This window comes from Drosophila serrata, unplaced genomic scaffold (assembly GCF_035046125.1).
Source record: "Drosophila serrata isolate PLE 108 unplaced genomic scaffold, ASM3504612v1 contig_245, whole genome shotgun sequence".
In the NCBI taxonomy this organism is placed as follows: domain Eukaryota; kingdom Metazoa; phylum Arthropoda; class Insecta; order Diptera; family Drosophilidae; genus Drosophila; species Drosophila serrata.
The window spans coordinates 1,629,370-1,652,148 of NW_028257143.1; the positions used below are offsets into that span (position 1 = coordinate 1,629,370).

General features: G+C 40.8%; 6 protein-coding genes and 1 long non-coding RNA gene across 11 annotated transcripts; 3 read left to right on the plus strand and 4 right to left on the minus strand.

The window, feature by feature from the left end:
- Positions 1-708, minus strand: LOC147643708 (uncharacterized). The gene is made up of 2 exons (XR_015271484.1): positions 405-708; positions 1-180 (listed from the first exon to the last, which is right to left on the minus strand). It is a non-coding gene; the product is annotated as an uncharacterized LOC147643708 (long non-coding RNA).
- Positions 612-6,341, plus strand: Rbp9 (RNA-binding protein 9). Its single transcript, XM_086832070.1, is given in 8 exon segments — positions 612-1,145; positions 2,464-2,583; positions 2,651-2,753; positions 2,912-3,387; positions 3,607-3,864; positions 4,436-4,715; positions 4,845-5,022; positions 5,312-6,341. Coding segments are annotated over 5 exon segments (2,046 nt in total). The 5' UTR covers positions 612-1,145; positions 2,464-2,583; positions 2,651-2,753; positions 2,912-2,924; the 3' UTR covers positions 6,179-6,341.
- Positions 6,342-11,964: 5,623 nt separating this feature from the next.
- On the minus strand, positions 11,965-13,332 carry Ts (Thymidylate synthase). The gene has a single exon (XM_020954815.2). The coding sequence runs from the start codon at positions 13,206-13,208 to the stop codon at positions 12,204-12,206; it is 1,005 nt and encodes a 334-aa protein (XP_020810474.2). The 5' UTR covers positions 13,209-13,332; the 3' UTR covers positions 11,965-12,203.
- Positions 13,333-13,760: 428 nt separating this feature from the next.
- Positions 13,761-16,359, minus strand: Rrp1 (Recombination repair protein 1). Of its 3 annotated transcripts, none has more exons than XM_086832069.1 (4): positions 15,118-16,359; positions 14,985-15,056; positions 14,707-14,897; positions 13,761-14,641 (listed from the first exon to the last, which is right to left on the minus strand). In XM_086832069.1, the coding sequence occupies exons 1-4, from the start codon at positions 16,169-16,171 to the stop codon at positions 13,982-13,984; spliced, it is 1,977 nt and encodes a 658-aa protein (XP_086688195.1). In that variant the 5' UTR covers positions 16,172-16,359; the 3' UTR covers positions 13,761-13,981. The 3 variants fall into 3 exon arrangements, with proteins under 3 accessions (XP_086688195.1, XP_086688194.1, XP_020810812.2); XM_086832068.1 differs by having other exon boundaries at positions 14,707-14,900; positions 15,118-16,354; XM_020955153.2 differs by having other exon boundaries at positions 14,707-15,056; positions 15,118-16,325.
- Positions 13,843-18,669, plus strand: gammaTub23C (gamma-Tubulin at 23C). Of its 3 annotated transcripts, none has more exons than XM_086832072.1 (4): positions 13,843-13,966; positions 16,806-16,967; positions 17,019-17,221; positions 17,281-18,669. In XM_086832072.1, the coding sequence occupies exons 2-4, from the start codon at positions 16,919-16,921 to the stop codon at positions 18,457-18,459; spliced, it is 1,431 nt and encodes a 476-aa protein (XP_086688198.1). In that variant the 5' UTR covers positions 13,843-13,966; positions 16,806-16,918; the 3' UTR covers positions 18,460-18,669. The 3 variants fall into 3 exon arrangements, with proteins under 3 accessions (XP_086688198.1, XP_020810814.1, XP_086688197.1); XM_020955155.2 differs by having other exon boundaries at positions 13,855-13,970; XM_086832071.1 differs by lacking the exon at positions 13,843-13,966 and adding an exon at positions 14,210-14,350.
- Positions 18,530-20,885, minus strand: LOC110186107 (uncharacterized). Its single transcript, XM_020955154.2, has 3 exons — positions 20,757-20,885; positions 19,005-20,706; positions 18,530-18,944 (listed from the first exon to the last, which is right to left on the minus strand). The coding sequence occupies exon 2, from the start codon at positions 20,693-20,695 to the stop codon at positions 19,055-19,057; it is 1,641 nt and encodes a 546-aa protein (XP_020810813.2). The 5' UTR covers positions 20,696-20,706; positions 20,757-20,885; the 3' UTR covers positions 18,530-18,944; positions 19,005-19,054.
- A 261-nt stretch (positions 20,886-21,146) lies between these two features.
- LOC110186109 (uncharacterized) lies at positions 21,147-22,723 on the plus strand. The gene is made up of 2 exons (XM_020955156.2): positions 21,147-21,597; positions 21,668-22,723. The coding sequence occupies exons 1-2, from the start codon at positions 21,291-21,293 to the stop codon at positions 22,441-22,443; spliced, it is 1,083 nt and encodes a 360-aa protein (XP_020810815.2). The 5' UTR covers positions 21,147-21,290; the 3' UTR covers positions 22,444-22,723.
- Positions 22,724-22,779: the final 56 nt, after the last annotated feature.

Sequence of the window (22,779 nt, forward strand, 5' to 3'; positions counted from 1 at the left end):
GGGGTTTTAAGAACTTTATTGGTTAAACCTTAAAGTTTAAGCTCCGGCTTCAGAATACCTTCTTCTGTATTTTACATTCTTGATTGGCTCTAAGTTGTAATACATTTACTTCTTTGACTTCCATTTTCGATGATCGAGCGAATGACTAGTTCGTAATGCCCATATTTATGTTTTACGCAGCTGAAAAGAATAGTAACAGTAATTGATTATTGCATTTGCATTGCGGATACCAGGTTCTGTCACAGCTGTTTCTGTCGGCCAGAAACTCCAGCCTTTCAAAGTTACCCAAAACACTTGAATATTTACATGTAATCCTGTATATGACGATATGTGTCCGTAATACTCATTGTACGAAATGGTAAACGCTTGTGCAAAATCCAATTATAAAATATGTACATACATACCTCCGCCAGCGACCATCTCGTGCCTCCATCTAGTGAACATATAGTACCAGGCACAAGCGCTAGTGTAGTTGGAGACCCTATAGTTGGATCCACTCTCTCTTGCCTCGCGCCCGCGATACGAGCAAGAGCAGGGGACGCGTTCTGGCCAAGAAGCCGCCGCCACTCTCTCGGTGCTCCACTCGCTGCTCTCCGCGTCTTGGACACATTAGTAGTCGCCTTCGCCGAGGGGCATAAAAATAATTTCCACGCCGCTCGCCAATTCAGTTTATTTCTGTTCTGTTGAGTTGCAGGAACACGTTCTTTTCTACTTTCCGTTCGGTTTTATTTCCTTATTATTATTATTATTACGAATTAGTTTCACACTCTTCGGTTCAGTTCGGCTTGGTTTATTATTCTTATCATTACCATTCGATAAATAATATTCCAAAAGTTATTTGTTCGGTTCGGTTATATTTGTATAAGTACGATTTTCCGTTTGTCGTTTTGTTTTTCGGGAGCGCTTTCCTTCCGTTTGGTTTCGGTTCGTTCGGTTATTATTAAATATAAATAAAGCAAACACATCCCCTGAAAATTGTTTCGTAATCGCGTTGAAATCTAGAAACAACCCAAACCACAAGTTATATTCGATGTACTCATGATTTAGAGACTAAAGGTAACCACAGGCTTGCCCTACTTTTATCGGGGGCTTACGTAATTTGAAGAAGAGTTCAATATTTGGAGATCCCCCCAAAATTCATTTGGGTAAAAAGCTACTTAACCTCAAACACGCGCTAATAAGCGGCAGCATCTATGTACATACGTCAGCATCATCGCCCAGCTCTCGACCGCCATCAGCTGCGCTGTGTTTTTTGTTTTAAAAATATTTTCGAAAATATAATCTTGCCGGCTCCTCAGCGGCGCGGTTCTCCTCGCACTCATCACGCCCATTTGTTTGTTTATTTTTAAAATATTAGTTTTTCGCACGATTTGCGGCGTTGAATGCAACCAACTGCCATCGGACTAGCAAAGCGAATTGAACGCACATTTCTGACCAAAAGGTGCAAAATTCTGTTCTTGATCTCTCTTGCCAGTCATTGCCATTGAGATACACCTATATATCCAAGAGGTTAAACAGAATAATATATATTATATTTTAATATATGTATGTGGCTCTTTCAAATGTAAAGTAAAAGTAATAACAAACCCATTTAAGCTACTTTCATTGTATTTACAATTTTACAAACAATATGGCTTGATTATTCAAGGGTTTCGAATTGCTCTAAACACTCTAGGTGCCAATATTTACATTGAAATCCGTGTTCTATGTCACCGAGAAGTGAGTGATATAGATATACATGTATTTATAAATGTACATGGTACTTACTAATTGCATTCCGCAATCAAAAAGTTCAATTTGAATGTGGGTCTTTTTAGACTTCTGTTTCAATAAAAAGAGCAGAAAGAATGAAATTTTGGATATAATCTAAATAAACATATATATCACAAGTATCAGACATTTTAGAGTAACAGAGTATTTGTATCTGGTCTATAAACAAAGTATTTTATTGCACAACCATAAGTTTCCTGAAAGACCAGAAACTATAAGTTAAACAGCAATATTTCATTTGCTCTTAGTTAAACTTGAGATCTATAAAGAGAACGTTTGACTCTAAATATTATTCAATTATTTGTAATTTGTAACACTTAACTGCTAAGGAGACATTCATATTGATTATCTCCAGCCTTAACTATTCAAATAGCGATCCTTCTTTGAATTGTATCGATTTTCAGTCACATTTTGCCCTATTTTTACTTATTTACCATCCATCGACATCCATTCAGTATTTCGGTTTGGCAGCCAACCAGCAAATTTGCAGAGACCGCAGAAACAAAGAGCCTCGGATATTTGTGTGGCTTCATTAAAAAGTTTACTTTTGTTATTTCCGCCGTTTCCATGGAAAACGACGCTGGGGCAGACAGTGGACAGGCGGAAGATAGCCCGTATTTCATTTAAATTTAATTAAAATAATTGATTTTTATACCAATTTCGCCATTTGTTCTTCTTCCATTCGGTTTGCAGCAACAACTTTCGGACCCACACAAATAACGTATACAAACGTGGCAAGGCGCTTTTAACTAGGCTATAGTAAAAGCTATATTCATCCACTGCGGTTTCGCGGCGTGTGCATCTCTGAATAGGGTAAGCTAAGCCGGAAGTCAGCGGCAGAACCAATCACTAATCACTAATCGAGTTTATTTGCTTGCAGACTTCACAGCAGCAGTATTATATTTACAGCGACATATACAACTATCTATCTTCCCCCATCTATATCTGTTACTCGCTCGAACTAGTTTCCAAAGAAGAAAGCCGTAAGTATTACTACATATACAAATGTATTTGCGGTTATAGTTAACTCAAATTCTGATAAATTAAAGAATACAATATGCATTTGCAAAGTTATTTCGACCGCATCTACATACATTAAATGCAAATCCTTAAGCTTATATTCTGCCTTTTTCTGCAGCAGCAACCTCCTTACAATGGTCGAGGGTCAAACAGCCGTGCAGCAGCAGCAGCAACAGCAGTCGAGCGGAGCTGGAAGCAGCACCACTGGATCTGGCGGCGGATCGGCGGCTGTGACTGCCAACGTGACCAACAGCCAGGCTCAGACGAATGGAGGCACCACCACATCAGCCCCATCTGCGTCGGCGGCAGCGGGAGCGGGTGCCGGGGCCACAACAAACTCCGCTGCTGCAGCTGGCCAGGCTACCGCAAACAATGCGTCCGCTAGCAACAATAACAACAACAACAATAATAATAACAACAACAACAACTCAACAGCGAATAATAATAATAATAACAATAACAACAATGAACCAGATCCCAAAACCAATTTGATTGTGAACTATTTGCCGCAAACGATGTCACAGGACGAGATTCGCTCGCTGTTCGTTAGTTTCGGTGAGGTGGAGAGCTGCAAGTTAATCCGTGACAAGGTGACAGGTGAGCACATAAGTAAAGGAACTCGGATAATACAATCACATAAATATATAGATATCTATATAATATATAAATTTATTTATTTGTAATTCAATTTAAATGAATAGCGATTTATGTGGCGCTTCTGCAATCAGAGACAGGAATCTTAATTCATTTTTGTTTATAATTATCTGAACCAAGAAATGTTGTACATTTAATTAATTCTCTTTCTATTTTTTTCAGGCCAGAGCCTGGGCTATGGTTTCGTTAACTATGTCAAACAGGAGGACGCGGAAAAGGCAATTAATGCGTTAAACGGCCTGCGGCTGCAGAACAAAACCATTAAGGTCTCCATTGCCCGACCCAGTTCCGAGAGCATTAAAGGTGCCAATCTCTATGTATCTGGTCTTCCAAAGAACATGACACAATCCGATCTGGAATCATTGTTCAGTCCATACGGCAAGATCATAACTTCGCGTATTCTTTGTGATAATATCACTGGTGAGTGTTATAAGCAGTGACTAAAAAAGGGAGAATATATATGGTAGTTATCTCAATACTTAAAACACCTATTTAGGGCAGTTCGAAAATAAATCAGATTTATATTTGACTCTCCTCCAGTTCTGTATAATGTATTTTTTTTAGCTTTAAGCATGTCTTAAAAGGATATACATTTTTTTTTGAATAGCCTGCATAATTTTATTTCGAAAATTTCTGGTGCTCCACAATATATTATTCTCCGTTTTCTTAGTACATTTATAATTAATCCAACATTTTATTTTCAATTTTATTTATTACATGTAATACCAAAAAATAAGATGAACATGCGCCGGGTATGTTTCGTATTATAATTTTCTTATGTTTAACTATTTCCTTATGCTGTTCATCGATCATAAACAGTTGCATTCGCTTAAAAAACAAAACTTTTCGCTTGCTTCAATAAATAAATATCCTATGCATCTTTTCACTAAACACAATCATCCCTAATGCATGACAGCAGCTAGAAAACTCTTTGCTTCTCTTGATACAAAATTAATGTACATTTAATAACACACTTCCGACGTTATTTTAGGTCTCTCCAAGGGCGTGGGCTTTATTCGCTTCGATCAGCGATTCGAGGCCGATCGAGCCATCAAGGAACTGAACGGCACCACACCGAAGAATTCCACCGAACCGATAACCGTCAAGTTCGCCAATAATCCCAGCAGCAACAAGAACAGCATGCAGCCTTTGGCAGCCTATATAGCACCCCAAAATACCCGAGGCGGCAGAGCGTTTCCCACTAATGCTGCAGCTGGAGCAGCAGCGGCCGCCGCGGCAGCCGCCATTCATCCCAATGCAGGGCGTTATAGGTGAGAAAGAAGGCACTAAATCCATATCTATAAACTTTTGTTGTAACCTTTAGATGGATAAATATGATTGACTTAATGACAGGCTTACTAAAAAGCAATAAAACTTGTTTTATCGTCCAATTTCTGCAGCTCTGTGATCTCCCGCTATTCCCCTTTGACCAGCGACCTAATAACAAATGGCATGATCCAAGGCAACACTATTGCCAGCTCTGGCTGGTGCATTTTTGTCTATAATTTGGCACCCGAGACCGAGGAGAATGTGCTGTGGCAGTTATTTGGACCATTCGGTGCCGTGCAGTCAGTGAAGGTGAAGACAGTGCGGGAAAGGGTTATTTAAAGTATTTTCTAATAATGCAACAGTGAGAAACACTATATTCGAGTTGTAATAGCTATAGTATAGCTTTTGATGCTATTTTTCGAAAATAGCGAGATTAATGTTAAATATTTGAAAATATTTTGTAAATTTGATTATCAAATCTACAATATGTCCAAAATAGTTCTAAGCGCGATATTTTTGTCGCTCGGTTCATACCCCTTATCGAAACTGGCAGAAAGAATTTAGTTATTAATATTTAAATTTTTCAATCTCATCACAGGTGATTCGGGACCTGCAAAGCAACAAATGCAAGGGCTTCGGCTTTGTTACCATGACAAACTACGAGGAGGCTGTGCTGGCCATACAATCGCTGAATGGCTACACTCTGGGCAATCGGGTTCTTCAGGTCAGCTTCAAGACCAACAAGAACAAGCAAACGTAATTATTAACCAAGTTGGCTGCTGTTGTCAATGCCAATGCGGCGGCGGCGGCGTTGGCGGCCAATGGTTTGGTCCTACACAATCATCATCACCACCACAACCAAGGCAGCATCGCTAGCAACATAAACATCAACAACAACAATAGCTATCAATTTGGCAAATACCACAACAGACAGCACAACACCAGCACCAACAGCAACAATAGCAATTTGAGCAAGCAGCTAAGCAAGCAAGCGACCTCGACCAGCAACAAGCAACAATCAATAATGCCGCCACCTAAGAGATTAGCCAGCAACTCTGCAACAACGGTAGCAGCAGCAGATATGGCCATTGCAACTCCTCCCAACAACAGCAGTAGCAGCAGTAACACGCTGTCCAACGGCGATGCCGCTTCTTCCTCGTCGTCGAGCAACATCTTGAAGACATCCACGAAGTTCATTTACAACAAGCCGCAGAATCACTACGAGCTGCTGCAGCAGCAGTTGCAGTTGCAGCAGGAGTTCGCGCAATTTCTGACCAATGTGGCCAACAGCGCTGCCGGAGGCACGGGTACGTCCAACAACAGCAGCACCGCCAACAGCTCGATGAACCAGCGCAACGGAGGACTCGGAATGAACGCCAATACCCCAGCTGGTGGTGTTTCTGGCAATAAAAACAGTAGCAACAGCAATGGTTATATGCCCTCCTGGTCCAATTATTTCTTTTAAAGGCTTCGCTTTGGTTTTTCATCAGCCCATGCCCATGAGTCATTAATCCTTTGTAAAATTAGGTCCAGTTTGTTAAACAATCATGCGAACCCTTTGAGTTCATTTCAATTTTGTAGCTTTTAATTTTGTTTAATTTGTGAGTTAAATACAAATTTCAGAAGAAGCGCCTTCACTTTTGTTAATTCATCATCAAAATCTTAAATTTTTTCCAATGTTTATCCTTTAGTTATACGGCCATGTTTAAAACTGTAGCTTATAATTCTATTTCGTTTATGTATGACTTTAAGAACACGTCTAGTCGCCTCTCGGAAAGAGAATAGCTTCCAGAAAGAAAGATAATAGGAAACAGAAACGGTAAACAGCTGTAGTTAAGTTTTTGTTTGATGTAGAAAAAAGAACGTACACACTACGGATATTTTTAAACAGAGAATAAAATACAAATAATTTGAAGAGCCAAGAATCCACCAAAGAAATGAAAACAAACATGACAAATATTTAAGCTATAAATAAAGATGTATAAAAATGAGAAGCGAAACAGAACTGAATGATGCGTAAATTTTGCAAATAGACATTGCAGAATAGAAAAAGAAATCATACACAAAGCAAAAAAACAAACAAGACATGCATAATATATATGTTTATGTTTTCTATATATTTAATGTAAAACTTTTGCTAAAAATAAATGATGTATGCATATAAAATATTATAATCGAACCTTTTTATTCTTATCTAGACATTTGTTAAACATTGTTCCCAGTAAAACTCACGCCTAGTGTTCAGTATACACATATGTTACTCATTCAGGAGTGTCACAGAACTCGCTGTGGATTTACATTTTCAATTCACACAATGTTCAAAAGAGTGTTTCAAAAAGTTACAACATTATACAGTTCATTGCATACTTTTGGACACCTCTTCAATAGATTTTAAAACTTCAGCCATTTCTGTGACCCCTGTCCTTCACTTGTCCTTTAGTAAAAAAAAAAAAATAAATAACTGATAGACTCTCTAAATCTTGGTAAAGTGCCAGAGAAGAGCGAAATTGAGTGAGCAAAATATGAAGGGCAACAAGCAGAGCTGAGAGATGATGGCAACAGCATCCATTAGAATTTTTCAAATACAACGAATAAATGTTTAAGAAAAATTTAATGAAAACTAATGAGAAATTGAGAGAATAAAAATAGATGAGATGTATCAACGATTGTGTAAGGCTTATCCAAAATCCAGCTAAGATATCTAAGCACGCCGCCACTCAAATCGAAGTTAATGAAGAACTGAAGACGAAAGATCAGAACAAGTCCCTCCCTTAGAAAAAATTATGATATCAAAGCGAGATGTACGTAACATAGATCAAAAAACGCGCGTTTCAGCCTAACGAATTTGTTTAAGCCCAAACTCACAGCAATAACCTAAACTAATGAAAATGAAAACAAGTTAAACAAATTGCCAAACTAAATATAATACAAATTTTAAAATGCATAAATTGACAGCTATGAATTTCAAACGAAAGAATTGAGTTGATTGAATGCCGGTGGAAACGGAAAGAGTAAAGAATGAGATAAGATTGGTGCTTCACAGATTTCCTTCGAAACAAAAAGGGATTAACTTGCAAAAGAATCCCTAAAGAATAAACAAATCATATTTAAGCATGAACCTTCTGAACACACAATCTTTTATTTTAGCAATTAATTAATCAATATTCGAATACGTTTAATAGCGGATTATTAATTTCAGTTCTATTTGAACACACCCGTAATTGAGATAAGGAAATATCGCAGTGTTATCACCACATGAACTATGCTATATCTTTCAATATATAAAAGCTATAACTATTTATATTAAAAAAAAACTATTACATATGATTAACAATATATTGATGTTGTGTATTGCAAATTTTAAATGTTTATACATACATACCAAGAAAATTATGATGGAAACTTAACTTATTCACGGCAAGCATTAACATAAAAGGAGAATCCATTTTCATGTATACGTCAAGTAAATTTATTGCATATACTATTTAAAGCTAATTACCAAGAACAAATTATATATACATACAGCATAAAGCGTTACGATTACGATTATTAGGTATGTATGTGTGTAGTAATTAAAGCTCCAGCGGCGGCTTAATCTTCCCAACTCCCAACTTTAACGTAATCTCTCTCCTACCAACTGCGTGCGAGCCAAGGACTCCGAGGCAGATCCTTGCTCCGAACTCCCATACTCACACTAGGGTGCGCAAAAGCTTGACTGAACACTTACATAGAAATTCTGGCTTTTAAGCGGTAAATTAGGAATAATAATACCTTCCAGTAAATCTCAACAAAGCAAGTTCAACACAATGGAAAGAAAATAATATTCTATAAAGAGAACAAACACCAAGATGAAACGATTTTTATACAACAAATGTAGGAGGAGTTGAGGCACAGTTTTTTGTGCATATTTGTGTGGCACAGAGGAATATGTTTAGCTAAAATGAAGACTCCAGGCAAACAAACACAGGCGCAATGGCAATTGCAATTGGCAATTGATTGACAACAGTGAATGATAAGCATGAACAACAACCAAAAAGCAATCGATTATATACATTTTTTAAGAGGGAAATGTTTTATAAATGATAAATATAAAGAAAAACAGGAAACAAAAAACGCAAGAAAACCAAGAAAGTATTTTAAAAATTTAAATATATACATGAACACTATATATACAATATATTATATATACATATTATAAAAAACTTAATGGGTATGGTAACGAACAAAAACACCGCACAATAATATACAAAACGAAACCGAAACCGAAACTGAGAAATGAAGAGACGCGACATATGTATGTACGTAAGAATTCAAATTCCCAAAGGGGATCGATTACCGGTCACCAGAGAGTAAAACTAAGCGTGCAGAAAAGACTAAAGAATCGACTAAACTAAAGAAACAAACGAATGGACGAGGCAAATTTATAATTTTTACATGGTAAACGCAATAATGTTAACATTTAACAAGAGTGACGAGGACAGTATATAGAAAACAAAGCGCATATCTTGAAAACAAAGGATGATACCAGTGTATTGGGACGAAAGGATCTCAAAAAAGCAAGTGAAAAAAAAAACTTACCAATTAAAAAAAAACAAGAAAACGAGAAGTTACCACAAATTTTAAACTAAAGAAGTGAAAGGCCTAATTAACGCTACACTTTTATACTTTTACACCAAAACAAACGAACGAAGCAAAGGCGACAATGTTCGTCGTTTTTCTGAAGGCACCTTCGCGTTTTGAAGCCAATAAGGTTGTGCAAATGCCTGCAGATCTGGCCGGAGCCGGGACAGGAACCGGAAGTCTGCAGTGCGCCCTCTTTAAATGTCTGTTTCTCTCCAACACAGATTACACCCCCACACAGCAACACTCTCTCTACCCATGAAGTCTCACATAGTAAATGAATGTTGAATAGCAAAGAGAAGTCGTTGTGAGAAGTCGAAACGATGCTGCGAGTCGATGGTTATTACCTAACGATGGCTCTTAGGTGTAGCTTTATACGAAAACTGGTGCTTCTCCGGGCAGGATAAACTTTTGAAATGAAAAAAAGCAAAAGCAATACAGATCTTGTAGCGGAAATCGCATCCGTAATCCCTAGTTTACACCCTAGAGACTTGTAGGAAGCTTACGCGTGTTGACTCCCTTCCTTGTTTCTGTTATAGTAACATCCTCATCCTCAAGATCCAGATATTGAGCACAAAATAACAAGGAACGAATACGAATACCACTTTCTAATGCGAGTCATCATCAAGTAAGTTGTGGACGGAAAGACACTCTCTCTATATATGTTTAAAGATGTTCAAGAAAGAAAAGATGAAACACTCAAGATATATATTATAAATTAATTAAAACCAAATCTTAGTCGAAAAAAAACTTAGTCAAAGGTACTAATTTTAAGCACTATTGTTAAACGCAACTCAACGGCATTCAAAATGGAAATGGAATCACTCTTTAGCCAAAAACTGAAAAGATATATGGAATCTTAACTCAACTCAGAACTCTAGTGGCATTCGCTCTTTCAAGCTCAAAAACATAAGTTAACGAACATGTATTTAATTCCACATAACGATTATAATTAATAAATTCAAACTCATTTATATTTGTCTATTGGGTTAGCCTTGCATGAGGCATTAAGCCACATATTAAGTATATATGGAAACTATATGCATATGGAAGGTTTTTTTCTCGTCGTTATATATACATAGTCGAAAAATATTGGTGGACAGTATCGCGTATTGTAGTAGCAAATATGTATTTATCTTTAATCATCACAGAAGAAGGTGGATAACAAATAATTCCAGTTTAAATTAAAGTGCATAAATTATATATTGAATTACTTGCTGTCGAGTTCTCTATCTCTCATATGGACACAAAACCTAAACGATTTCCTTCAAATTTTTATTCAATTACCTTAAAAACAAGCAAACACAACAAGAAACCGAAACGAACTCACAATATTAAGTGCGGAAAATGTCAAGCAAATTTATATAGCATATTTATGGTATTTACTCTGTGCAAGATTTATTAAGAATCAATTATACTTCATTATGAATTAATCTGAGAATTTACAAACAACAAACAAAAACACACACTACACACGACGAACGATGAATGAAAGCAACAATTTATTCAAAATAAAGCTATGAAATGATGTGTTTAAATAACGTTTTGTCTCTGCAAGCCTTCGATGTATTACTGATGGGCTATGGCTGTGGGAATGAATTCTATAAGAAACCCCTTTTAGTATTTCACACACGAAACTGGTGAGTTATTCTCACGGTCAGTTTAGTTCAGGCGTTACACGTTTTTAAATAATATTAATATATGTATAAGTAACCCACAAGGTTAGGCTGGTTGTGCTCTCACAACTTCTTTGTTTTTCTTTTTCTCAATAAGCTTATGAAACATGACGTCAAATTTATAAATATAACAACTTCTGCTATCCTTATAATTCCCATCTGATGAACCTCTTAGAAGTAATGCAGTAAACGAGGATCAGTATTTTCCCCGAGGACACGCCCGAATGGAATTATAATTAATTTTTTTCATTAAAGACTAGTTATTACTTATTAGTGGTTAATAGTAACCCATAAAAACAAGAAAGAAAAACAAGAAAGGAAGCTAACTTCGGCTTGCCGAAGTTTATATACCCTTGCAGATAGAACTTTGATCACTAGGAACTAATACAATATAAATTATATATATTCATGTTAAAAAACAATGAAGTAATGCCTGATTATATTTCATTCACCTGTATTATATCTACAGTTTTACATCCAAAGTTTTGCATTTTTCTCTAATTCTATGGAAGCTACATATATGATATGGTAGTCCGATTTTCATAAAATTTTACACAAAATTGTAGACTAATATAACTTGCCTATTTTTGATAAAAATCTGTTGAAAACTGATAAAATTATAATTTTTTGTAAACATTTTCTATGGCAGCTATATGATATAGTCGTCCGATCCGGTCCGTTCCGACATACATATATACGAGTGAGAGAATATAGAAGACTAACTTCAGTTTCATTCAGATAGTTTAAAAATTGAGGGTCTAGTTTGCATAGAAACGAACAGACGGACTTGGCTGTTAATGCTGATCAAGAATGTATCTACTTTTAATAGTCGGAGATGGCTTCTTCAATGAGTTGCAAACTTCTGACTGAAATTATAATACCCGGAAAGGGTATAAAAAGAACCATTTTTGTTTTCCCATGAACCCCCCCCTCCAATCATTTTCTACGAGCACAATTATTTAAAATAGTATTTTATTCTTCTTTTAATAATTAACAATGGCTTAGACAATCTTAATTTTATGTTTCTCAAAAGTATATTAGATTTTTTTTATAAATTAGATACGAAATCCAATCTATGGATAATATTCGAATTAACATACAAAATCCAAATTAAAATTGGGAATAATAACATAGGATAAGCAATTTTAACATTTTTAATGGAATCACTTCCTCCTTGATAGTGGCGCTTATGGCCTAAACGGCCATTTCCATCTGGATTTTTGGGTAGGGATTGTAATCGACTATCTCAAAGTCCTCAAAGCGAAAGTCCTCAATGTCCTGCACCTTGCGCTTGATCACCAGTTTTGGAAACGTGCGCGGCGTGCGCTGCAGCTGCTCCTTTAGCGGGTCCACATGGTTTAGGTAGACATGCGTGTCACCCATGGTATGAACGAAGTCGCCGGGTTTCAGACCAGTCACATGGGCTATCATGTGGGTGAGCAGGGCGTAGGAAGCGATGTTGAAAGGCACGCCCAGGCCCATATCAGCGCTCCTCTGGTACAGCTGACAGGACAGTTCGCCACGGTCCTGGGAGACGAAGAACTGCGCCAGGCAGTGGCATGGCGGCAATGCCATTTTTGGTATGTCCAGGGGATTCCATGCAGACATGATAATGCGCCTGTCCGACGGATTGGTTTTTATCGTCTCGATCACCTGACGCAATTGGTCGATACCCTGGCCGCTGTAGTCGTCGTCGCACGTCCGGTACTCTGCCCCAAAATGCCGCCACTGAAAGCCGTATACTGGACCCAAATCACCAACAGCCCGGTCCGTATGACCAAGCTTGTCCAGGAACTCCCTGGTGCTGTTCCCGTCCCATATGTGAACGTTTTTTGCCTGCAGGAGCTTGGCGTCCGTCTTGCCAGCGACGAACCATAGTAACTCCTCGGCCACAGCGCGGAAGAACACACGCTTCGTTGTCAGCAGGGGAAAGGAGTCGCCACGCATATTGAAGCGCATTTGGGCGCCGAACACAGAGAGAGTTCCCACCTGTGTGCGGTCCATCCTACGTTCTCCGTTCGCCATGATGTGTGCTAGGAGGTCCAAGTACTGCTGCTCATCCTTGTTGGTCGGCGGAGGCTTCTCTGCCGACTGCACCGAGGGCTCACTCTGCTCCTCCAGCTCGAGTGTTCGCTTTAAGGGCGAAAGGTTGGCTTTTTCCGTGGAGGCCAATTGTTTATTTTCAAGAGCCAAATCCATTTTACAAAACAAACAAACAGCAAATTAGGAGGGAAATGTTGAAAACGGCGGGAATAGTGTGCCCGGAAATCGCTTGGGGAAAAGTACGATTTTCCTCGATCAGACTGGCAACTCTATCCCAAGCATTTGAATTTTACTGCGAAATCTGGCAAGGTAGTTTTATAAACGGCTTTTAAGCGTTTCTCGACCTTATTAATTTAAGGTGATTGACTTTTTTGACTTTCAAAATTTGTTTATCACGGCTGTATGATTATATTTTCATATTTAATAAAAAAAAACAATTATAACAGAAAGTGGAAATATATAGTCGACATATTTTGGAGAAGATTAAAAACATATGTTGAAATAAAATTATATATTTCTTTTTATAGGTTTAATTGTGACATAATAGTCTAATCATTAGAAACTTTTAAATAAAATTTAGCAATGAAAATGAACCCTATAAAATTTCTAAATAATCTTTTTATCAAGTCGTACACATAACCTTACGGGGGCCACATAGGGCAAGACTTCTGTTTAATTGGTTGAATCCAAGAGATTCCAATATAGATCTAAGATGAGAAGATTGTGATGTGTTTTCTTTATTAAAAAAATACAAATTTTGATGATTGATCTACAACAAAGTAATGTATCGGTACTTGTCACGCTGGAATCAAATAAACACGCAAAATGTACAACACCAAAACGAAAAACAGTTCACACACAAAGTAGTAGACCTTAAGACCTTAAACACAAGCAGAAACACAAAGAGTATATATGTATGTATGTACATCCTAAATATTGAAGAATACGGTGATTGGGCAGTGGTCGCTTCCCAGCATTTGCTTGCGAATTGTGTGGTCCACTAGCTTAGAAACGAATCGCTCGGATACAATGCAGTAGTCGAGACGCCAGCCCACATTGCGGGCTCGCGCATTAGACATGTATGTCCAGAATGTGTAGGCTCCTTTCTGGTCGGGATACAGATGCCTAAAGGTGTCGACGAAGCCCAGATCCAAAAGCTCCGTCATCTTGTCGCGCTCCTCCTTTGTGAAGCCGGCATTTTTTGTATTCGTCTTCGGGTTCTCCAGATCGATGGGCATATGGGAAACATTCATGTCGCCGCAGATCACCACCGGCTTAAGAGCGTCCAGCTTTTGCACGTAAGCCTGAAATAGCTCTTCCCAGCGCATACGCGGCTCCAAGTTAACCAGCTTTCGACCTGAATTCGGCACATATACATTGATCAAATAGAACTTTTCGTACTCTGCTGTTATCATGCGTCCCACGTCGTCGAACTCCTCGTTACCAATGCCGTACTCTACATTAATGGGCATGATCTTGCTGTAAATGGCAACGCCGGCGTAGCCACCAGGCATGCATAACCAATATGGATGGTATCCCGGCAGCCGGGTCACCTCCTCCGGAAGCTGCTCGTTGGCGCACTTCGTTTCCTGCCATCAATGGGATTTCAAATCAAATTAATGACTGATTGAAATCCTTCCATGGTTACGCTTACCTGTAGGCAAAAAATGTCCGGCTCCTCAAGATCCAACAATTGTAGGCCGTCCTTCTTTAGCCAGGCCCTCAAGCCGGCCACATTCCAGCTGGAAATCTTCAAATTGAACTCCTTGTCGTCGGCCAGGGCGAAGGCATCTTTATTCAATGTCTCTTTAACACCGCCCTCCACGACTTTTTTAGCTTTCTTGGCTGCTGGAAAACATAAATTGAGCACGTTTTGCAAGCTTTTAAATACGGCAGCACCACCGCAACCGGCCTGCTCCGCCATACTCATACTTTTTGAGCTTTCCCCTTCATCGTCATCCTCGATAACCTTAGCCTTGGCGGCGCCCCTTTTCCGGCTGGGAACTGTAGGAGTAAATAAATTTACAATGATGCCGATTTTGACTTATTAGGAGGTAGTTCCCACCTGGTTTGCTTTTTGCCATTTGCTCTGTAGCCTCCTCGTTGTTCTCCTTTTCAACCGACGACTGCTGCCCGCGTTTTTTGGTCGGCGGGGCCGGCAGCTCATCCTCCTCTTTCTTCTTCTTTGCCTGCTGCTTAGTGGGCTTGTTGTATTCGGCGCTAATGCCGTTTTCTGGAGCAGATTCCTCTGCATTTTTTTTCTTGCCTCTTTTAGTGACGGTTGATTTGGATGGGACTATACCAGAGTCCCCATCAGCACCGACGTCGGGTCGTTCAGCCTTCGGCTTCTTGGCTCGCTTATTTACCGCTTTTTGAGGCTCTGCTTCCGGTTCCTCCTCTTCATCCTCAAGGGCAGCTGTGATTTCCGAGTCAGCCAGTCCCTTGGTTCCGCGTTGCCGCTTGGCAGCTGGACCAGCTTTCTTTACCTTGTTCTTGGGGGCTGCCACTGGCTCCTGTTCTAACTCCTCTTCGATCGGCGGATGCGGTGGTTCTTTCTTGGCCCGCCGCTTTGGTAGTTCAGCTGCCTGCACCTCCGACTCGCCGCCATTGGCTTCTACTGAAGACTCCTTTCGCTTACGTCCCCTTGCTTTTGGTTCCTCGACAACAGGGGTCTTTTCGCGCTTTGAACGACCCCTAGACGATTCCGGCGGTGCCACTTCCTCTGGGGCGGAAGTAGACTCCTTGTTGGCCCGCGACCTGGGCGCCTTACCGGCGGGTGGATCAACCTTCTCTACCTTTTTAGCACTTGCCTTCTTGCCGCGTCCCCTCGGGTTGACTTCTGCAATTTCGGCGTCCGTATCCTTTGGCTGTTTCTTCTTGCCGCGTGCAGCTGCCAGCAGCGGTTTTTCTGCTCCTACTTCCGCTTCAATTTCGATAACATCCACAGCTGCCGCGGCCTTAGACGCTTTCCTTGAGCGTGGCTTTCCCTTCGTCGGAGGTATGCCCCCGACTGCAGAGTCGGTTGATGGGTTTTCATGGGAGTTGCCATTTGGAGTGGGCTCAGCGGGCTCAGACACCGCAGTTTCCGCTTGTTTCTTTACCGTCTTGGCGCGGGGCATTATGCAATAGTGTGGCACGCGTTAAATGCTCTCTACAGACACGATTGCATTAATGTAATTTCAGAATTTGCCTTTCTGTCCTGTCTGCTTGTCTGCGCCCTTCAGCGGACCGAAAACAACAAAAAAGACTGCGCGGTAACGCGCGGCGATACTTAAAGCCGGTTCTAGTGCTGGAAAAGGGACGAAGTTGAACGATTTCTCTGGTCCGTCTTAAAAAAAAAAATTGGGCATTTAATTTTTGTTAGGCACTTTACTCATTACTATTTAATAAAACTCATAATATTGAGGCTCATTCTGTCACTTTACTTATGTCGTTTCAGTAACACTCGCATTTTCATAGGCGTACGAAAATTGTCCAAATTAAATAAATATTTAAAAAGCGCAGAAGTATAGGAAAATGAAGGGCTGATAACTGAATCTTTGAAATTCAAATTCAGCGCACACAAATTTCGAAAAGTTTATCAAATCGCTACTAGGGAGTCCGTCACCTTCTTGTTCTCGAGCATGCACGACGACTGTAGCGCTCTCCAACACTGGCTAAAATAAATTGCAATACATCCCCGCTGCGGCAATTTTTTAAATATTTTACACAATTTGTTTATTTGTTTGCTCGTTTCGTTGTCAATTTGAATAGCTAACTACGGAAAGATTCCACAATTGTAGCAAAGGGCAAGTTTCAGACAAAGCTGGAAAGAAGACGAAGTCCACCTTTTGCGCCATTCGCCTGATCTATTCAAAGGCTTAAAGATGCCAAGCGAAATAATTACACTACAGCTGGGACAATGCGGCAACCAAAGTAAGTTTTAATGTGGAAAGATGACTCCCTGCTTATGCTAATCACTTGCAGTTGGATTTGAATTTTGGAAAAGATTGTGCCTGGAGCATGGCATTTCGCCCAGCGGCGTGTTGGAGGACTTTGCCACAGATGGTATGGACCGCAAGGATGTGTTTTTTTACCAAGCAGACGATGACCACTACATTCCGAGGGCCGTGCTGCTGGACCTGGAGCCGAGGGTGATCAACACCATAATGAGTTCCGCATATTCCAAGGTATGTGTAACGGCGAAAGCGCAAATTTAGTGGATTGAAAGCATTGTTCCTTTTCCAAGCTCTACAATACGGAGAATGTATACCTATCAAAGCACGGTGGTGGCGCCGGCAACAACTGGGCATCTGGCTACAGTCAGGGCGACAAACTTCAAGAGGAAGTATTCGACATCATAGATCGCGAGGCCGATGGGAGCGATTCGCTCGAGGGCTTCATACTGTGCCATTCCATTGCCGGCGGCACGGGTTCTGGAATGGGCTCTTTTATAATGGAACGCCTGGCAGATCGCTTTCCAAAGAAACTTATTCAGACTTTCAGTGTTTTCCCCAACCAGGACGAGATAAGTGATGTTGTGGTGCAGCCGTACAACTCACTTCTGACTCTACGCCGCCTGACCAGTGCTGCAGATAGTGTCGTCGTCCTGGACAACACGGCTCTAAACCGGATTGCCTGCGACCGCTTGCACATCCAAAATCCCAGTTTCTCGCAAATCAATAACCTGGTTTCCACCATCATGAGCGTTAGCACCACCACCCTGCGCTACCCTTCTTATATGAACAACAATCTCATCGGGCTAATGGCTCCGCTGATCCCGACACCCCAGCTCCATTTCCTTATGACTGGCTACACGCCACTGACCGGTGATTCGGATGTCAATAGCCTGCAGACTGTGAATGTGCGCAAGACCACCGTATTGGACGTGATGCGACGCTTGCTTCAGCCCAAGAATATGATGGTGTCGACGGGGCCGGACAAGACGAACCACCACTGCTACATCTCCATTCTAAACATCATTCAGGGCGAGGTGGATCCCACTCAAGTGCACAAGTCGCTACAACGCATTCGGGACCGCAAGATGGCACAGTTCATCCCTTGGGGTCCCACTTCCATCCAGGTGGCCCTATCCCGTTCCTCGCCGTACGTGCAGAGCAACCATCGCGTGTCCGGTTTGATGCTGGCCAATCACACCAGCATCTGCTCGCTCTTCGAGCGGGCACTTAACCAGTACGACAAGCTGCGCAAGCGCGGCGCTTTTCTCGACCAATTCAAGCGGGAGGACATATTCAAGGAAGACCTGAATGAACTTGATGAATCTCGTGAGACGGTGGACTGCTTAGTGCAGGAGTATGAAGCTGCGACACGCGCCAATTATTTGGAATTTTCAGTTAAGCGAACATCAGAAGAAGAAGACCCCAGGACTCCTGACGACGCCAAGTCGGTAGCTGGTGGTAGCGGCTAGCTCGGTGCTGCCGTTCCTCTGATTGGGTGCCATTAAAATCATCGAATGTAATTAAAGAAGTACATCAAAATTGCTAAACACATCTTTTGATTTTTATTCCCAGAATAAGTATTGACAAGCTTGCAGTTGTAGAAGACGAATTTATGTTAAATAAGTTGTGTTTGTTAGTTGCTTTGTATTAAAATACAATAAAGTCGATATTAAATATTATATTTGGTATATTCGTGTATTCTAGGTCTTTCAATTTTATGGAAGGACACATTGTATTTGATACCGCTGGAAGCAACGGTAATAGTTGGTGTTTTAACGAAAATCACAAATCATATGGCCAATACTTTATTTCAAATTATGAGTATTGGCCATTTAACAGGCATTTGCTATCATTAAGTTAAATCATTTGTAATAGGTGGATGTCGATGAGATTGCTTTTCTATTAAAATCTTGTCTTCCATTGAATCCAAATTGACTTAATTAAATGTTGTTCTCTATGTGAAAATGGGACATGGTTAAAACAATAATTATTCTTTTGTTTTTATTGTTCTTACCTTTGGATGCGTTCCGTCTGTAATGCAGTCTTTCTGCTGTTAAATTATTTTTATTGCTCATTCTCCTCCTCGCCCTGCTGCTCGTACTCTCCATTACCATTCTCGTCCTCTTCAGCCATCTCGTCAGCTTCATTCCCATCGTCGTCATCACAATGTACCTCGTCCAAAACGGTCATTTCAGAAAATTCTATATCTTCATCTTCTGCGGTAAGATCAATCTCAGGAGGATTGACAGGAGTTTCGTCCACTTCTTTCTGCTTCTTGGACGGCAAGAACAACGGTCCTTTGGAAATGTGACAGGGCAGCTGAACAAAGCGGTAGCTAATAGCCATGCCACGCTTGTTAAGCAGATCCAGCGACTTCTCGCCAATTCGAAGGGTCATTACCTTTCCGTTCTTTGACCTTGATAGGCTGCTGCGCACGACGGCCCAGTTTCCAGACAAAAGATCAGTGTTCTGTTCCTTTATAAAACGTAACGTGACGTCGTCCGGCTCGTCAACTGAGTGCGGTACATAGAAAGTTATACCCTTGAAATTGAGTACTTCGTCTTCTTTATATATCCGTAGGGGTACACCTTGTACGGCGGTGATCTTTGGCACCACCTGCTCAAGCCATTCTTTGGAGCCCTCGTCCATACAGGTCAAAACCATCATACCCGGGCGATATTTAAGGCCTCCAAAGTTAAGACTGCGAGTCCAGCCATTTTTCATTTCCTCCAGTAAGGCGTTCTCGATCTTGGTGAGTTCGGACTTCATTAAGTAGTAATTTGGATAGTCGTCGGCCACTACTGCCACTGCCAAATGATCCTTTCCGGAGTTCACTGTTTCGGCTTGGAAGCTCTCCTTGCCTCTCTTTGGCTTTTTGGGATCTTCTTTAGGTTTGCTCTCAACAGAGCGCTTTCGTCCGCCTGAATCTGTTGACGATTGCACTGGTCTTTTGCCAGAAAAAGTCCGCCTGTGCTCCAGTACTTTAGCTATGGCCTCCTCCGGAGTAAACCCATTTTCCAGATGCTTATTGTACCACTTGAGACAGGCCCCATTTAAGGTGTTGAGAACATTATCCACCGCTTCTGAGCCAGTCTCCACTGGACGCCTGCGTTCACTAGTAGGATTCCTGCGGTCAACCTGCGCCTTGGCGTCGGGAAAACGTCCCCCACGTGCAGTAGAGTCCAGTGACTCTGGATGGTTTCGGTTGCGTTCTAGGACCCTATCTCGAGCCTCTTCCGGACTGCATCCCATATTCAAGTAGCGATAGAACCAGTCGCGCCCAGCACTGTTGAATCCTTGAAGAAAGCCATCAGCGTTTCGCTTTGGTGGCTCCAGAACATTGCTCTGTTTCGGCACAGGCTGTTGCTGCTGTGGCTGATTTTGCATCACTCTTGGGTTCCCATTGGAGGGCCCTGACCACGAATTAAGTGCGGCCGGTGGCCCACCACCTCTAATCGCGTTCCACTCAGGCTGGTCGCGGCTCCAACGACTGCCGGCGGAACGCTGTGGAGCTGGTAATATGTCATTTGACATAAGGGGACGACGAGAGGTGTTTTCATACTGGGACCAGCCCGCCAATGATATAGAAGACCTCTCGGGCTCGGGATCGCGTTCCGACAGAAAACCGACCCATGAGGTGGAACTGGTATTGTTCGCCCCGCGGCTGTTCATCCAGGTCCTTGTTTGCTGGTAGTTGGAGTCCATTACGGAATTACCTGCAGCAAAACGAAAATCAGAATGCAACTTGACAGCAGCAAGCACTCACCGAAAATTGTTAGACCGGCAAAAGTAACTTTTAGTCATTAATTAGAGACTGGAAACGAATCCTTCTTGTTCGTGACACGACATCCAAAGTGTCAATTAAAGTTTAGTGTTTATTATTACAAAAATCCCAAAATTTTTATAAAAGTTTGTATGTATAGGGAATTCATTAAAAATATCAATTGATACATTTTCGTAAAAGTCCAAAAGCTTCAAATAGTAAGATCCAACAGGAATTCCTAATACATCATATAATTTTTTATGTATATATATATATATTGATTATTAGATCTGATGAAAAAGTCTGATTTGTGAATCATTCTTGTCTTTCTTTAATTTAAATTATTTTAAAGCAGGCTTTTGTTTCATTAGTCAAATTCTGTTTTTATAGAACGATTGACAAGGAGAATTCGAAGCTATCACGATACTGACATTGTTCCATCTCTAAGCATCGCTTCCAGAGTTGGTAAACCTGCCAAAGTTGTCAGGCCAACACAATGCACTTTAAATTCCATATAAATATTTACACAACTTACAAATGGCTCTTAACACACTAAATGTGAATCAGAATTCGGGAGATCAGCCCAAGATTTCTACATTTGCTGTCCTGGATCTGGAAACGACGAACTTGCCTGCTTTCAATAATAATCGCGTTGGCATAACGGAGCTGTGTATTTACGCCTTTGAAGCCGCTCTTCTGAGCCAGGATTATACGAATAAAGATGTCAAGGGTGAAAATCAGGAGGATCAAAATATCCTGCCAGAGCCACCGCGTGTTCTGCACAAGTTAAATCTGCTATTCCAGCCTTCTATGAGAGTGCATCCAGAGGCAGAGCAACACACAGGTTTGTGGGTCACAATCAATACAGTAATTTAATTTCACAACAAATATTTGTGTAAATATATTCCTACCAGGTCTGAGCAACTATCTGCTTGAGCGGGAATCCAAACTTGACCAGGAATCCGCAAAACTTATCATCAGCTTTATAAAGCATTTGCCAGCTCCAGTTTGCCTGGTGGCCCACAATGGCTGGGGATTTGATTTTCCCATCCTGAGGCAGGCCTTTGAAAAGGTGAACCTGGAGTTCCCCCACTCCGTGACATGTGTTGACTCACTTCGTGCTTTTTTGGAAATTGACGATAAGCGCTTTAGAAATGAAAGTGTCATTACAGTTCCTGGTGAAGCAGAGCAAAAGGACCACGGAGAGAAACCGGAACCGGTACCTTGCGAAGCGGATATCGAAATTCTTCAGCACGTAGAGAATGATACCATCAAGGAAATCGACTGGAAAACTAGGAATGAAACCACGCCAAAGCGTCCGATTCTAACTCCCACGCAAGCTTCTGCGAAACGAAAGCAACTGTCCGATGAGGACGATGACTTGTTGAGCTCGCCGACGCCAACCAAGCGTACAACGCAGGATTTCCGATCGAGACGCCAATTGTTTAGTGGTTTAAAGTGTGCAGAGACGAAGCGCTTTCCACCACGGCTTAAATACAAATTAGGAAGCCTATACACTAGTAAATTCCACCGACCAGCATACAATGCTCACCAGGCGGAGGCAGATGTTGCAATGCTAACCAAGCTCATACAGCATTATGGCATGGATTTCTTGGCCTTCGGCGAGGAAAAGGCAATTCCATTCCATCAAGTTAGACCACTTGGTTCGCCGGCCCAACGAAAATGCTGACCTTACTGGAAGACGTTTGGATTCCAAATGGCCACTTACATACATCCTTAAACAAGCCGTATTTTTAATGTGTCACGAATAAATGCATGATTTTATATATTTTTATACAATTAAAACCGGTGCTTACAAATTTTATAAAAATTAGAGAAAATGGATAAAACATAAAATTCTCACACAAGTCCGAAAGTATTTCTAGTTAGTCTGCTGTTTTAGATTTTTCAAAATTTGTATTAGGATATTCCTACAATAGATAAGCCAATTTACTAGCCTATAAAATCTTGTTTATCTTTTTATCAATGCAAATGCACCGACTATAGTGGTCTTTTTAATAAGCTC